The 13,107-nt window shown below is 43.6% G+C and overlaps 1 protein-coding gene across 1 annotated transcript in view; it reads right to left on the reverse strand.

The window, feature by feature from the left end:
• The window catches only part of adam23b (ADAM metallopeptidase domain 23b), a 30,415-nt gene that overhangs the window by 4,818 nt on the left and 12,490 nt on the right, over positions 1-13,107 (reverse strand). Inside the window, exons 8-24 of the mRNA XM_080786605.1 lie at positions 12,314-12,378; positions 11,969-12,034; positions 11,675-11,743; positions 10,532-10,698; positions 10,131-10,215; positions 9,382-9,469; positions 8,696-8,747; positions 7,513-7,612; positions 7,354-7,425; positions 6,886-6,972; positions 6,699-6,779; positions 6,161-6,211; positions 6,006-6,069; positions 5,256-5,361; positions 4,656-4,778; positions 4,380-4,548; positions 3,668-3,779 (exon numbers count right to left, since the gene is read on the reverse strand). Coding sequence (XP_080642731.1) covers positions 3,668-3,779; positions 4,380-4,548; positions 4,656-4,778; positions 5,256-5,361; positions 6,006-6,069; positions 6,161-6,211; positions 6,699-6,779; positions 6,886-6,972; positions 7,354-7,425; positions 7,513-7,612; positions 8,696-8,747; positions 9,382-9,469; positions 10,131-10,215; positions 10,532-10,698; positions 11,675-11,743; positions 11,969-12,034; positions 12,314-12,378 — 1,557 coding nt within the window. The remainder of the gene's footprint in view (positions 1-3,667; positions 3,780-4,379; positions 4,549-4,655; positions 4,779-5,255; positions 5,362-6,005; positions 6,070-6,160; positions 6,212-6,698; positions 6,780-6,885; positions 6,973-7,353; positions 7,426-7,512; positions 7,613-8,695; positions 8,748-9,381; positions 9,470-10,130; positions 10,216-10,531; positions 10,699-11,674; positions 11,744-11,968; positions 12,035-12,313; positions 12,379-13,107) is intronic.

A 13,107-nucleotide genomic window follows, 5' to 3' on the forward strand; every position in this document is an offset into this window, starting at 1 on the left:
CAGGAAGACTAGAGCCAACGGGAGGACACTAAACCATACGGCTCGAGTTAAGCAGAGATTGACAGGCGATCAATGTAGCCTGTGTGTGGAGAGCCATGGAAATGGTCATGTGGGGAGTCCCAGTCAGTCACCACACAGCTTGTACCACTGACTGACAAGACGGTTTCACTATCTGGGCTCTTCACTGGACTTGGCTTGTATCTTTACCGCCCCACATGCCCCAGAAAGGAGAGGATTACAGGAGCAACCACAAGACATCTAAGAGGAAGGAGGGGGAATAGAGGAGGGGTGGAGGGTGGGAAGGGAAAGAGGCTCATAGTAATGGGGAACACCAGGTCGCGGCAGGAGAAGGGGGGGGGGGGGGGGGATCCACCAATCAATCACACAACACCGAACACATCCAAATCACATGACATTTATATGGGTCACGACCGACACACGAGAAAACACAAAGCCACCGGGACGCACAACACGCGGGCTCAGGCCGGCTCACGAGACCGCCCGCACACTGAGGCACCACTATGAGAGGAAGAGCCGTGAAAGGGTTAAAGATATGCTTACTCTATTCCCCACCCTGTGCCTCCAAAAATCACCCCCAGGGCCAGAATGGTCCCTGCTACTGCCCCTATCAGCCTGTTAGTGGCCACGCTCACTGCACAGAGGAAGAAGGAGCATTATTACCACCCAGTCAAAAAAACAAACTGCAGGCTTCTGCTTCATGGATGTAAAAGTGACGCTGTTTCCCTTGGCGGGGGGTGACCACCCCCACTCTCCCTCCCTCCCGTCCCCTAAGGTCAAACGACCCTGTACTGCCCTATGGGAAATCTACTGATGTGTAGGTGCCAGCTGCTCATTACATGAATATATGAAGCGTGTAATACACCCAGCATTAACATATAAAGCATACAATATCTGTGTTTCTGTTAATGAAATATGAGATGCCTGACGGTCTAGTATTGACGGAAACATTGCTTAAATAAATGTGTGTGGGTTATTCTATTTTATAAATAGAATAAAACATAAAAGTGTTGCAGAATGTGAGATTGCTTACGCTATATAACCACAGTTATATGACAATCTAATGCTTGGCATTTCGCTATGGGAGACCGCATTAACTTATCACTGAACAGACCCCTCTCTCTTGTGTCCCATCAAGGCTGCCTATGTCACAGACGTAACGGCCACACTCCACATGGAACAAACCCTAGGGCCACCAGATCACCGACCCAGTGGTCCTGTGATTATGTAAGGTGGGACCAACCAGATCACCGACCCAGTGGTCCTGTCATTATGTAAGGTGGGACCACCAGATCACCGACCCAGTGGTCCTGTGATTATGTAAGGTGGGACCAACCAGATCACCGACCCAGTGGTCCTGTGATTATGTAAGGTGGGACCAACCAGATCACCGACCCGTTGGTCCCGTCCCTAGCTAAGGAGCCCACAGTCCTAGGCTGCTGTATGTGCTCCAAGCCCTAACAGCTGACGGTCCTAGCCGCATCATGTGTTCTAAGTGCCAGGAGCCCTATTTCCTTCATTTGGGGATTTAGTATTGTGTAAGAGGCGTTCCCCCGTAAAAAAAATGCTATCTTGTGCCACCACCTAAATCCTTATAACACCTCCGCTACCCATTACATTATGCATAGGTGTGGTTTGGGCGTTACGCAACTTAAACCAATAAGTGTGCCTGCCAGGTGCCATTGCCTTTAAGAGATCTATTATCCATAATGCATTATGCCCTGGACCTTGCCTTGTGGAAGAGCAAGAGTTCAGTTCTTTGTGGTTCTTAGTCCATGAGCCAGAGCTTCAAAATTGGAAGGTTAATTATGAATTAAGTGTGGTAAAACCATACCTATATTAGATTGTCACCATGAAACTTCCCCAGTTGATTACTTACACGAAGACAATGATTTATTGTATTACAAATTTAAATTTCGGTGGAAAAGGGGTCTAAGATTATCAGAACTAGACAGACAAATACCCTTGTATAGTGCCCAGCAGGATGCCGATATACAGTACCTCTGTGGAGTGCGCTCTTAGTCCCACAGGTGGCAAAGCCCCTACTGTGCTAGTGTAAGCCAGTCGAATGGCTTCCACAATCCACTAATGCCTTAGTGCTGGCACGCCATGCCACAAATAGTTGGCTACCATTCCTGAGGGGAGCCGTCCTATATATGAAGCCCATAACTCTTTCAAACTGAGCTCCCTGCTATCCTCAGTTCAAAGGAATGCTCCAGAACATTTCTCACCGTGATTGCTCCTGCTTCAATTGATTTATTTTACTGATGGTTGTTCTGTATAAAGTTCCTTTGTAATTTATCCTGATTTATAATGTTGTGTTTGAGGGACACATACAGAGTTAGAGTTCTTGGACAGTAAAGGCTGGGTTCAGTCTCACCATTATCCTAGTCCTGTCCCCACTGAAGACCGTGCACTCCAGACTAACCGAGAGTGCCTGCATGTCACTTTTGGCTGTCGTGAGAGCCACTAACAAGACAGTTTTCAGTGTCAGGAACTTCCAATCCACCGTCTCTAGCGGTTCAAAAGTTGCCCTTGAAAGGGTGTCCAGAACCGAAGACAGGCCCCTTGGGGGAACCAAGGACCGGACAACCGGTCGGGCAGTTTTCACACCTCTCATAAACCTCTGTATGAGAGTATGCTCACTCAGGGCCGTATCACCAATACAGAGGTACATGCACATCCACTCTAGCCCAGGTGCTGGACGAACGGCAGTACAGGAGGAAGAAATAGAGCCCGCAACACTGGTATGGAAAACTCAGCTCTACTGGTTTATCAATTCAACGTTTCGATCACTGGGATTTTCTTCAGGAAGGAGATCCCAGTGATCAAAACGAAGGAGTTTTCCTTACCAGTGTTGCGGACTCTATTCCTTCCTCTTATCACCAATACCAACATGGCAGGTCGATATTGACCTTTATCGATGATTGGCATTTCCCTTTATCTAGAAATTCTTGCAAAAAGGTCAGAACCGTCAACACCAAGGCCTGAAAAGGTACCACCTGGCCAGTGCACCATCGTTCAAAAACCCTCCAGGCAACGTCATACTGTTTCCTGGTGGAGTGGGCCCTAGCCACCTGAATCGGTGCTATCACGTTCAAGGGCAGGCCCTCCGCACACAAATTCATCCTCTCACAGGCCAGGCCCACAGGTCTAGCCTCTGTGGGCAAGGATGGAATATCTCGTACCCCACCTGCGTGAGCAGGTCCTTCCGCAGTGGGAGCTGCCAAGGCTGGTCGTACAGGAGAGGAGATATCTCTGACCTCCACGAACCCCAGGCCGAGGCTATGAGGATCACTGTCAGATTTAGTCAGGCCCATGCTCTCTAATCGAATGTGAGTGTATGAGGATACTTCTGTCTGCTCCCAAGATTGGATGTGTCCCATAGCGAAATGCCGTTAGATTTTTATATAACCCTTCCTCTCGCTTCATTGTATGTGGAGAATCATTAGAGGCATATATCCGTACAATCCTGACGTTGTCAACTACACAGACATACAATTTATCTAACAATCTCAGACAAAAGAGAGAGTGTGAGTGAGACATTGCAATATTAATGTAATATAAATTGACTGAAGACATGCATTTAACAGTGTGATATTCAGGCCTTTCACAATAAGCTGAGAGGCCTGAGGTATAGAAAACCGACCCTTGGGTCCTTCGTCCTCGGGTTCCTCTGGCTCCTTGGGCGGGTCAGGCATGCTACAGTCTGTCCCTGCCCACGTGGTGTCACAGGTGCATGTAGCCTCGTTATTGCACACCTGCATACATCAGAGAGCAACAGACCAAATGATGGGGGAAAGCACAGTGAAATCCAATTTGGCAATTGCAGCTAAATATGATAAATGCTATAACTGATAAATAAATCAACCTGAGATGAACAGGTGCCACACAGAAGTCTTAAAGTGCAATCAGAAAGACGTTGCACAGTGATGAAAACAATCATGCTTATCAGCACCACGGTAACAACTTTGGGCCCCCAAAAATTGCATTGGTAGTACCAAAGTTGTTACCGGTGCTAAGCTAACTCAACTCAACTCAAACTTTATTTATGGAGCACATATTACGACGACCAATGGTCGACCAAAGTGCTGTACAGGTTACATGGTACTAAGGTACTAAGCGATAATTAATAATAACTAGTCCATAACTGTTCGGGGATATATGACATACCCAAAGTATGTGAGTTTGGGTTGCGTGGTTGTGTGTACAACTGTACATGCATTGCATACGTTTTGCTCCCAAAGTAGTTGTAGCAACTATTAGCACCATTTAGGTGAATAATTTTAACTTTTATTATTAGTTAGATAGATTGGTAATAAGACATATTACATGTATAACTATTGTGCATCAGGACTCACCCCATGGGCAGAGCACACTTGTCCATTGGGTCCACTTGGGCAAATGCTCATGTTGAGAGACTGAATGGGCAGACACTTGTGTTCAAGGCACATCATAGACGGCCCACAGGGAGTGCCATCCTCCATGTAGCCTAAGTCAGTCTCATCATCCAAAATAACATGGCCACCGCTGTGTCAGGAGGGGGACGTTATTAAGAAATAAAGAGAGATAATAGCTGTATTCTTTCTGGAATTGTCCTGGAAGTGGAGATGGAATATGCCAAAAACAGTGTTTACCTGCAGTCTACCAGCCTGCCTTGGTGGTTGAATGAGGTGGGTGTGACCTCTCCCTTCAACACCCCGATGCGTGGGATGGCGCGTCCAATGTTGGAACACAGCAGGTACCCACAAAACACATCACTGCAAAAGCATGCAGAGACAATTTTGCACAGATGCCTCAGTAACACTCTTTATTGTTTCCATTGCTACAACAGTAGACAAAAATATCCTAGAAACTGCTTTACTGTTCACACAAATACTTTTCTATTATTTGCTATTACTATTTGTTATTTTGTGTGTGTGTATGTGTGTATGTGTGTATGTGTGTGTGTGTGTGTGTGTGTGTGTGTGTGTGTGTGTGTGTGTGTGTGTGTGTGTGTGTGTGTGTGTGTGTGTGTGCGCGTGCATGTGTGCGCGTGTGTGTGTGTGTGTGTGTGTGTGTGTGTGTGTGTGTGTGTGCGTGCCTGTGTGTGTGTTTGTGTGTGTGAATGATCAATCAAACATTTTTAAACCCATAAAATGGATTTTCATGACTACGAAACAGATAAGACCAGCCATAGAGGAAAAAGCTGCTGAAGTATGTTTCTCAATGGAAATCGGCCATAATGTTTAACTCACTGTTTGCTACACTGAATCCACTTCTCTCCATCCTTTCCACAGTTACCCTTCTCTGTACCCTCCGTATTTAGCTTCTCATAGCAGAACTTCTCGGAGCCTCCTGCCTCTGCAAATAGAAGATAATAGAAGACGGGGGTGGGGGATTAGAGACCACATTAGGACTAAAACCGGCTGTATATACCGTAGTATTGCACTGACTTCACATCATCACGTCTCGTTTCTCTCTCTGGCAGTGTGATAATGTTGTGTCTTTAGTTTCTACTATAACCACTTAAACCCTTGTGTCCCTATTCTGGGGTGAACATTCGGCGAGAATAGCTGATGTAGGCTACAAGCTCGCAATGAAACACAGTGCAACGTGTTGTGAGCTTGCAGATCAGCTATTTTCAATGAAGAGATTATGGGAAATTGAGTCCAGTGCATTACAATGATCTCCGCTCTGATGGCGGCGGTGCTGCGCATCGCATCTCCGCTCTGTTGTCGGCACTTTGGAATATTGTTTTGAACACTACGACAAGCGATTACGTTTTAATGTGGATTCTCAAGACAAGTAACTATCAAGTCGGCGCAGTGGCCTTTCAAAGGTTAGTCATCACGGCAGGGAGATCTAGAACACGAATGTTTAATCACGGCAGTAAAGCTGTTAATGTAAAGGGAAATAATGGCGGACCCAGTACAGAGCCTTGGCTTGGGGCAACCTGGTTTACTAAGTACATAGTGGTACCTGAACATGTGGCATCGTAAACTTACTTGGCCCCCATATATATTTGCACTGATTCTCTCTGGTTTTGCACTCTCCACTGTAGCAGCGTCCCTGCAGAGAAAGAGAAACATTAACCATCCTGCCTACACTGTTCCCAACACTGCATGACTGCTGGCTGTGCTGGAGTCATAAATCTCTATACCTGGTTTAGATGGCAGAAGTAGCCATCTTGTTTATGGAGATTCGGTGGGCACTGCAAATGATGAAACATGTTTTAGAAATAACAAGGCAGAGTGTTTTGAATATGCAGTTGCCAGTTACAGTATATTGGTGAATAGTGTAAACCAGTGGTTCCCAAACCTTTTCATGTCAAGGACCCCCAAATTGACACTAATTAGCCCGTGGACCCCGATTTGAAAAGATATGCCAGGGACATAAGAGAATATTTTATTTCGGCTCTAGCAGTAATTCTCAGCCCGTTTAATTTCAAGGACCCCAGTTTGACATGCATAATAGTCTACAGACCCCCATTTAATGGCATTTCTATCTCTGGGACACCAATTTATATTGTAAAGTTAATGTTTATTTTACTCTGAGAGTTACAGACCCATAAGGGTCCATTTGGTTACAAACTATCATTTAGCTGGGGAACTCCCTCAAGGACCCCTGGGGGTCCCTGGACCCCACTTTGGGAACCACTGGTGTAAACCAACAACAACAACCAATCCAAACCAAAACACCTGTCCAGAGTCCCCAGTGCAAGTCTCCGAGATGTCACAGTCATTCACAGCATAGCGGCAACTGTAACCCCGCCGGTAAAACTGACGAGAGGACGAGAAGAAAACGGTTACATTATAATGAGGTATTATTTTGTGATTGTTTTTGTTTTTTTGTGCCACAAGTACATAAATAATAAATTATTCCTACCAGGCAGGTGTTATTGCAGCAGGGGCCATCGCTGCAATGTGCACCATTGGCTAGGGAACACTTCTTACAGCATTCCTTGTAACACTCCTGAAAATAAACAAGCAAGGGGCATAATGCATCAGACAAAGGCCTGACTCACACGGTCACAACAGATTGATGTATAGCTGATGCATGAGACTTATTTACTGATGCAAGCTCGCAATTCATTTCCAATGGGAGTCAGTAACTTTTTTATCAAAGTTTTTTTTATTAATTTTCACATAAATTTTTTCCTTTTTTCCCCCCCCTCCCCTCCCCCCAGAGTTCCCGCTCTATAAGAGCCACAACCCCGGTGGGAGTCACTTGGTTTGACACAACATTTTTGTTGTATGAGGGGCTGGAGGGCAGTCGAAACACATAGCCGTACAACACAAATGTTGTGTCAAACCCTGATGAATAACAGAAACAATCTCTTGATGAGAAACTCACTGCTCTTGCTCCACAGTCGCACTCCTCTCCCACTTCTACGAATCCATTCCCACATTCCGTTGGCTCAAACAGCTGGCAAAAGAAGCAACAAGAGTGAGTGGGATTCACATGGCCTGTCAATTATGTGTTCTAATGTGTATTATGTGTATGTATTCTAACCTTGGTTGGCCTATTAAACAGACAGGACCCTCCGCCTTTCAAGAGGAACTCCTTGTAGTCGGAGATGCTGCACTTGGAAAACTTCCGAGGATGCTGGACCCTGGGGAAGCAGTGAACACCTATTGATCATTAGGCTTCAGTATTCCAGTGAGAATGACAATTAGAGCCCGACAGATTTTTGGGTCTGATGGCGATCTTGATTTTTGTAGAGATTTAAAAAAGTGTAAAATCTTGAAATCCATTTTACTAACTTAGATTAAAGTTTCTATTTGAGAATATTTAAAGACCAGAAAAAAACATGTTTTTCAATTGTACAGTATCTGTGGTCATAAATTAAACAAATTGTCCCTAAAATCCCTAAAAGTCTAATTACTTCTTGTCAAACAATAATGTAAAGTGTGATTACATGAGCAGGTACTAACCAAGTCAGGTTGAAAGTGTTTAAAAATCATCATCTGAATAAATGCAGATATCGATGTCGGCAAAAAAGGTCAAATATTATACCCATATATCGGTCAGGCTCTAAAATGACAGTGCTTGCCTGGTGCATTGAGCTATTTACCATAGGAGACAGTCATCATGAGAAGGATGTCAGAGAACTATTCACACACAACTTTTGGCTGTGTCCCTGGAGAGATGCTCAGTCTGCCACTGAGCTTCCAATATTATGCTGCTGTTTGACACTTGTTATCGTAAGATAATGACGAAAGATATTCTGTTATTTATTCATCATTGTCTAGTACTGACTACCTTTGCATGCACTTATTATTTCAATATGTTAATAATACATATTATATTTTGATGCAAGGAGAAAACTTAGAGTCAGATAAGGGTCATGTAAAATGCTGTTCAATTAAGGAAATGTTAATTAAAATATGTCACGTGGGGCACTGCAATATTGGCAGAATTAGTGGAAGGTTATTTGAAGGTTATTATCTACTATCTACACACGTCCTTCAGTTTGCAGGAGAGCAACAGGAAATGCTTATATCATGATATTGTATGAAAACGGGAACATTAAGAGAACATTCTTCAGCTAAGCATGTTAGAGAAAGTATATACAGTCTGTATGTAAATGTAGTCTGTGACCATGCTATTAAGGCATCAGCACAGTGTCATTCTAATCGCTTGTACTGTATGTGAGTGTGTGAGGGCAATGGAGAGGGGATGTTTGGGAATTTACCCAGTATCCTCCATTATGCAGCCCACCCAGGAGTCTGCGCAACCGCACTCTTCTGCAAGTGAAGAGCAGAGAGAGGCAGGGGGAGACAGAGAGAAAGAGGGAGAGCGACAGGAGGAGAGAAGGAAATGAAGCAGTGCTTGAAGGAATACGTTTGGTTGGGTTGTATTAAAGCCACACAATGCCAAGTGGTTATGTGTCGTAAGTTCCAGTATATCAATCATCCCTCCCCTAAACACATCTTCAGTGTTAAATAATGTAACTGTGAGAGAGTACACATTTTGTACACTCTCAAAGTTAAAGCTGCAATCTGGGACTTATTTGAATGAATACATTATGTATGTGTATTGTGTACCATTATTGTTAGTATAATATAACTAGCACATCTGCTGTGGTTGAATGTGCTCTCACTACTCTGCCACTGAGTGTCGGTGTCGGTCAGGACACCAATTGGCTGACAAGTGACAACTGGTACTTCTTGAACCTATCAACGCAACACCATGCCTGATCAAGCGGGCCGGGATTCCTTATTGGAAGATCGGTCGGAATTTGGTCTCTCGTGCGGCAAATGTGGTCTTGTTTGAAATGAATCACATGAGGTAGAACGTGAAAGTCATGGATTGCAACACTCAAGGATTTGACAGCGTATATAGCCAGTAAGTAAAAGGCAAAAGCCATGGTGTGTATACTTCTCTTGGACGCCGGATCCCACTGGATGCCCAGGTTCTGCGCCAGGCTCTGGGAGAGAGAGGACGCCATGGCCCAGGTGCTGCCGTACTGTTGGCGGATACACGCAGCAGAGATCAGAGATCAGATCACACACCTGCGGGTAACTACACACACTGTGATAATAGTACATTAACCCATTTTGACCTGAGATAATATTCTAAAAATGTCTTCTACATCCTGACAGTTTTCTGAAAAAGCTATGTTTCTATGTCAGTCGTTACATAATGCTAACAAAAAGGGGTTCCCGCCCAAAATGGGTTTAAGTACTGTACTTTTTGTAATACTTTTACTTCTACTCCACTACATCTTGGGAGGCAAATATTGTACTTTTACTCCACTACAATTATTATTATACAATTATTTGAAAACTTGAGTTACTAGTTACTTTAATTATTATGAAACACTTCAGCCCTGTATACATTGAAAATAGCCCATCTACAATTCAAGCACACAATGCGTCGTGATGCAACGCATTGTGAGATTGTAGATTATTTACTTTCTACTACTTGGTACTTTCTACTCTTGGTACTTTAAGTACATTTTGATGCCAATACTTTTGTACTTTCACTCAAGTACTTTTTGAATTCCGGACTTTTACTTGTAACGGAGTAGTTCTGCATTGCTGTATTGATACTTTTACTTAAGTAAAACAACTGAGTACTTGTTCCACCACTGAGTCAAACAGTATGATACCGGGACACAATCTGACCTCGTTGACCCCTACTCCGCGGCTCTCCGAACACATGCCTCCAAAGTAGGCGATACTGCTCCTGCGATAGTGGAAGGTCACATTGCTGCAAAAGAAGAAGAAAAATTGTAATACAACGAAATTAGTAATAACCTCAAAATGTACAAGATGACATCGGTCCAAGTCCTGGCCAGAGCTAATGCACAGTGGCAATGTAAATTAGGTCAGCTGTGAACAGTGCGAAGGCCTACTAACTTATTTAATGAATATAAATATTACATGAATGCAGCGTGAATATAATGAGCTTGAAAGCCACGCGATGTGTCCGGTCGGAAGTCCTGTCCATTGCACTTGTGTGTGGCTACTGCCAAGTGTCCCCCCCCCCCCCCCCCCCGCCCACCCCGGGGATCCTGACCACTTACGAGAAGAGGTGCACAGTGTCCGCGTGGTGCTTGATGCTCTGCTGCCGGTACTTGGAGAAGTCGCGAAGCATTTCCAGTGGCTTCACGCTGATGGGGATGTGATCCTTCTCCGTCCAGATCTCCACGGCGACAAGCACCACACGTGTATGCAGATGCTCTTTGAAGATCTGTCATTGAAGAACGTAATGAATGGGGGGGAACAAAAAAAGACTCACAGAGAGAGAGAGAGAGAGAGAGAGAGAGAGAGAGAGAGAGAGAGAGAGAGAGAGACACACACACACACACACAGAGAGCAAAACAACAGTCGGAGAGTAACACTGGGTGTGAACTAAAGTCTGAACTGTCTCCTTGGGAAGACAGAGGAGGGGATATAGCACACTAGGAGCAGAGAGAAACAAGGGAACTGTTATCAACACCAGCACAGTAATGACTCTCAGACAGACAAAGAACAGCATGGACTCCATTGGTTCCAGTTTGGGGCAATGTACTCCAATGGGTCACATTAGGAGGTGTTACATACATTATGCTTCATTCATAAATAGTGAGTATAGAAAACATTATCCCTAATGTGGGAGCTATATTCAGTCATTTTCTATTTCAGTATTTCTGTTATATATGTAATGCATTTCTTATTGTTGCTTTGCTTAGTTGATTTGTTTACAGCTATTATTTTTGTTGCAGACAGAGCTTTTATTGTGAAGGTGATGGGCAGTTCTGGGCACAGCTGAACCTATTTAATTAAGAGAGCACACAGGGAGTGAGAGAGCACTGGGAAGGTCCATGGTTTTTTACCAGCAGGTTAGGGAGAGCACTGTGACATAATGACATCTTGTATGTGTCTGGAGAAGCAAAATAAACACCATCAAATGTTGCTGCCTTGACTGGACAATGGTCTTATTCCCTATACCAACTGCGTAAGATTCGCTGCCCGGTGCTTTTAGTGGCTTTTAAGTTTTATTGTTCATATGTGTTGATTAGCCACTACACCTAATATGGCAAAAGCGAATAGGTATTTTGAATTTCATTAGAGAAAGATAGTAGAGAGAGTCAGAGAGAATGGGTGATGAACAATCATGTAAATTAATTAATCGTGTAAGGGGTTTGAACGACATATCTGAAAAGTGAACTGAATCCTATACTCACAGCATCCACAAGGTTAACCACAGACTTTGCAAAATTCTTCGTGTGCTGCTTGGTCTTGTATCTTTTATGCTGCAGAGAGAAAATACATTTAGATGTTTTGATGGTGCACTGCATACACAACAGTCTATGATGTTGCTCCCTCTTGTGGGCAAAAGTGACCAGGAAAAAGAATATAGATTTTGTGAAATGTTATTTAACCGCCAGGATGTGACATAATACACAGCCTGAGATGATACATATATATAACGGCCTCAGATATTTCCTGTTGTTGCTGCTCATGGCCAGGAAACATACCATACTGTGGTCACTGACTATCATGAGCTCCAGATATTTCATTTCCTCAAAGACGTTACGAGGCATCTGGAAAACAAAGGCAGAAAGATTCAACAATGACATGGGCTTCTTTTAGAGGTTTCCGTTCTCTGTTGTGGAGAGCGGGCAAGTGTTGTGCAGCAGTAGCTTCTTAAGTTGTTTTCATTATTTTGTGACAGGGGTATATTTTGTGGCTCTGACTTAGAGATGACCACAATAGTTTACTTTCTCTGCCTGAATTGTGCAATTGACTTACTTGAGAAGTAACATGTGAGGATAGATTTAACTTTACCTTGCTTAAAAATTGTGATTAGGTCATAAACTTACAGCTCGCTTTTTCCTGCGTCTGAGCCAAGACAAGTCATCCAGCTCTGAGACCAGCTCCTCCTCCGCTGTAGACAGGCAGAGGAAAACACTTCAACAGAAATATTTATTTACTATAGCTCTATCCTGACTTGAAATGTGTGTGAGTTGTATCTGTTTGTTTTGTGTGTGATATTTGGGTCACTGTTTATTTTTCCCTTTTTTTGTAAATTAAATTTGATTTGTTTTTGGCTTTTCTGCCTTTATTGATAGTTTCAAGTGAAGATAGACAGGAAAGAAGAGGCAGAGAGCAAATGCAGCAAGTCATGCAGCAAAGGTCGTCATGAACAGGACTCGAACACAAAACACACTGTCAGGCCAAAGCCTATGTGGAATATGCCTGGACCACTCGGCCAGCGGGCAACATTAAATTTGATCTTTGCAGTGGAAAGTCTACTCTCTACTAGCAAGGGGAAGATTTGATGTGCTCCTTTTTGGAATACTATGCATCTATGTTATCTTGTCTTGAAGTCCTGTGTGTAAAAGAAAACTTAAATTAAATATAAGTAACAAAAATAATGAAATATTTACATAACAGCATACGATGACACTTGTCCTATAGACCAGGGGTTCCCAAACTTTTTTGGACCAGGTACCCCTTTTGGGGTAGATATTTTTCCAGGTACCCCCTCATCCTCGCAACACGGATAACAAATAAATGTATACGTCTAAATGTAGACGTTTAAATGTAGACGTCTAAATGTAGACGTCTAAATGTATACAGACGTCTAAATGTAGACGTCTAAATGTAGACGTCT

Source organism: Protomyctophum bolini (assembly GCF_963924005.1).
Source record: "Protomyctophum bolini genome assembly, chromosome: 16".
In the NCBI taxonomy this organism is placed as follows: Eukaryota; Metazoa; Chordata; class Actinopteri; order Myctophiformes; family Myctophidae; genus Protomyctophum; species Protomyctophum bolini.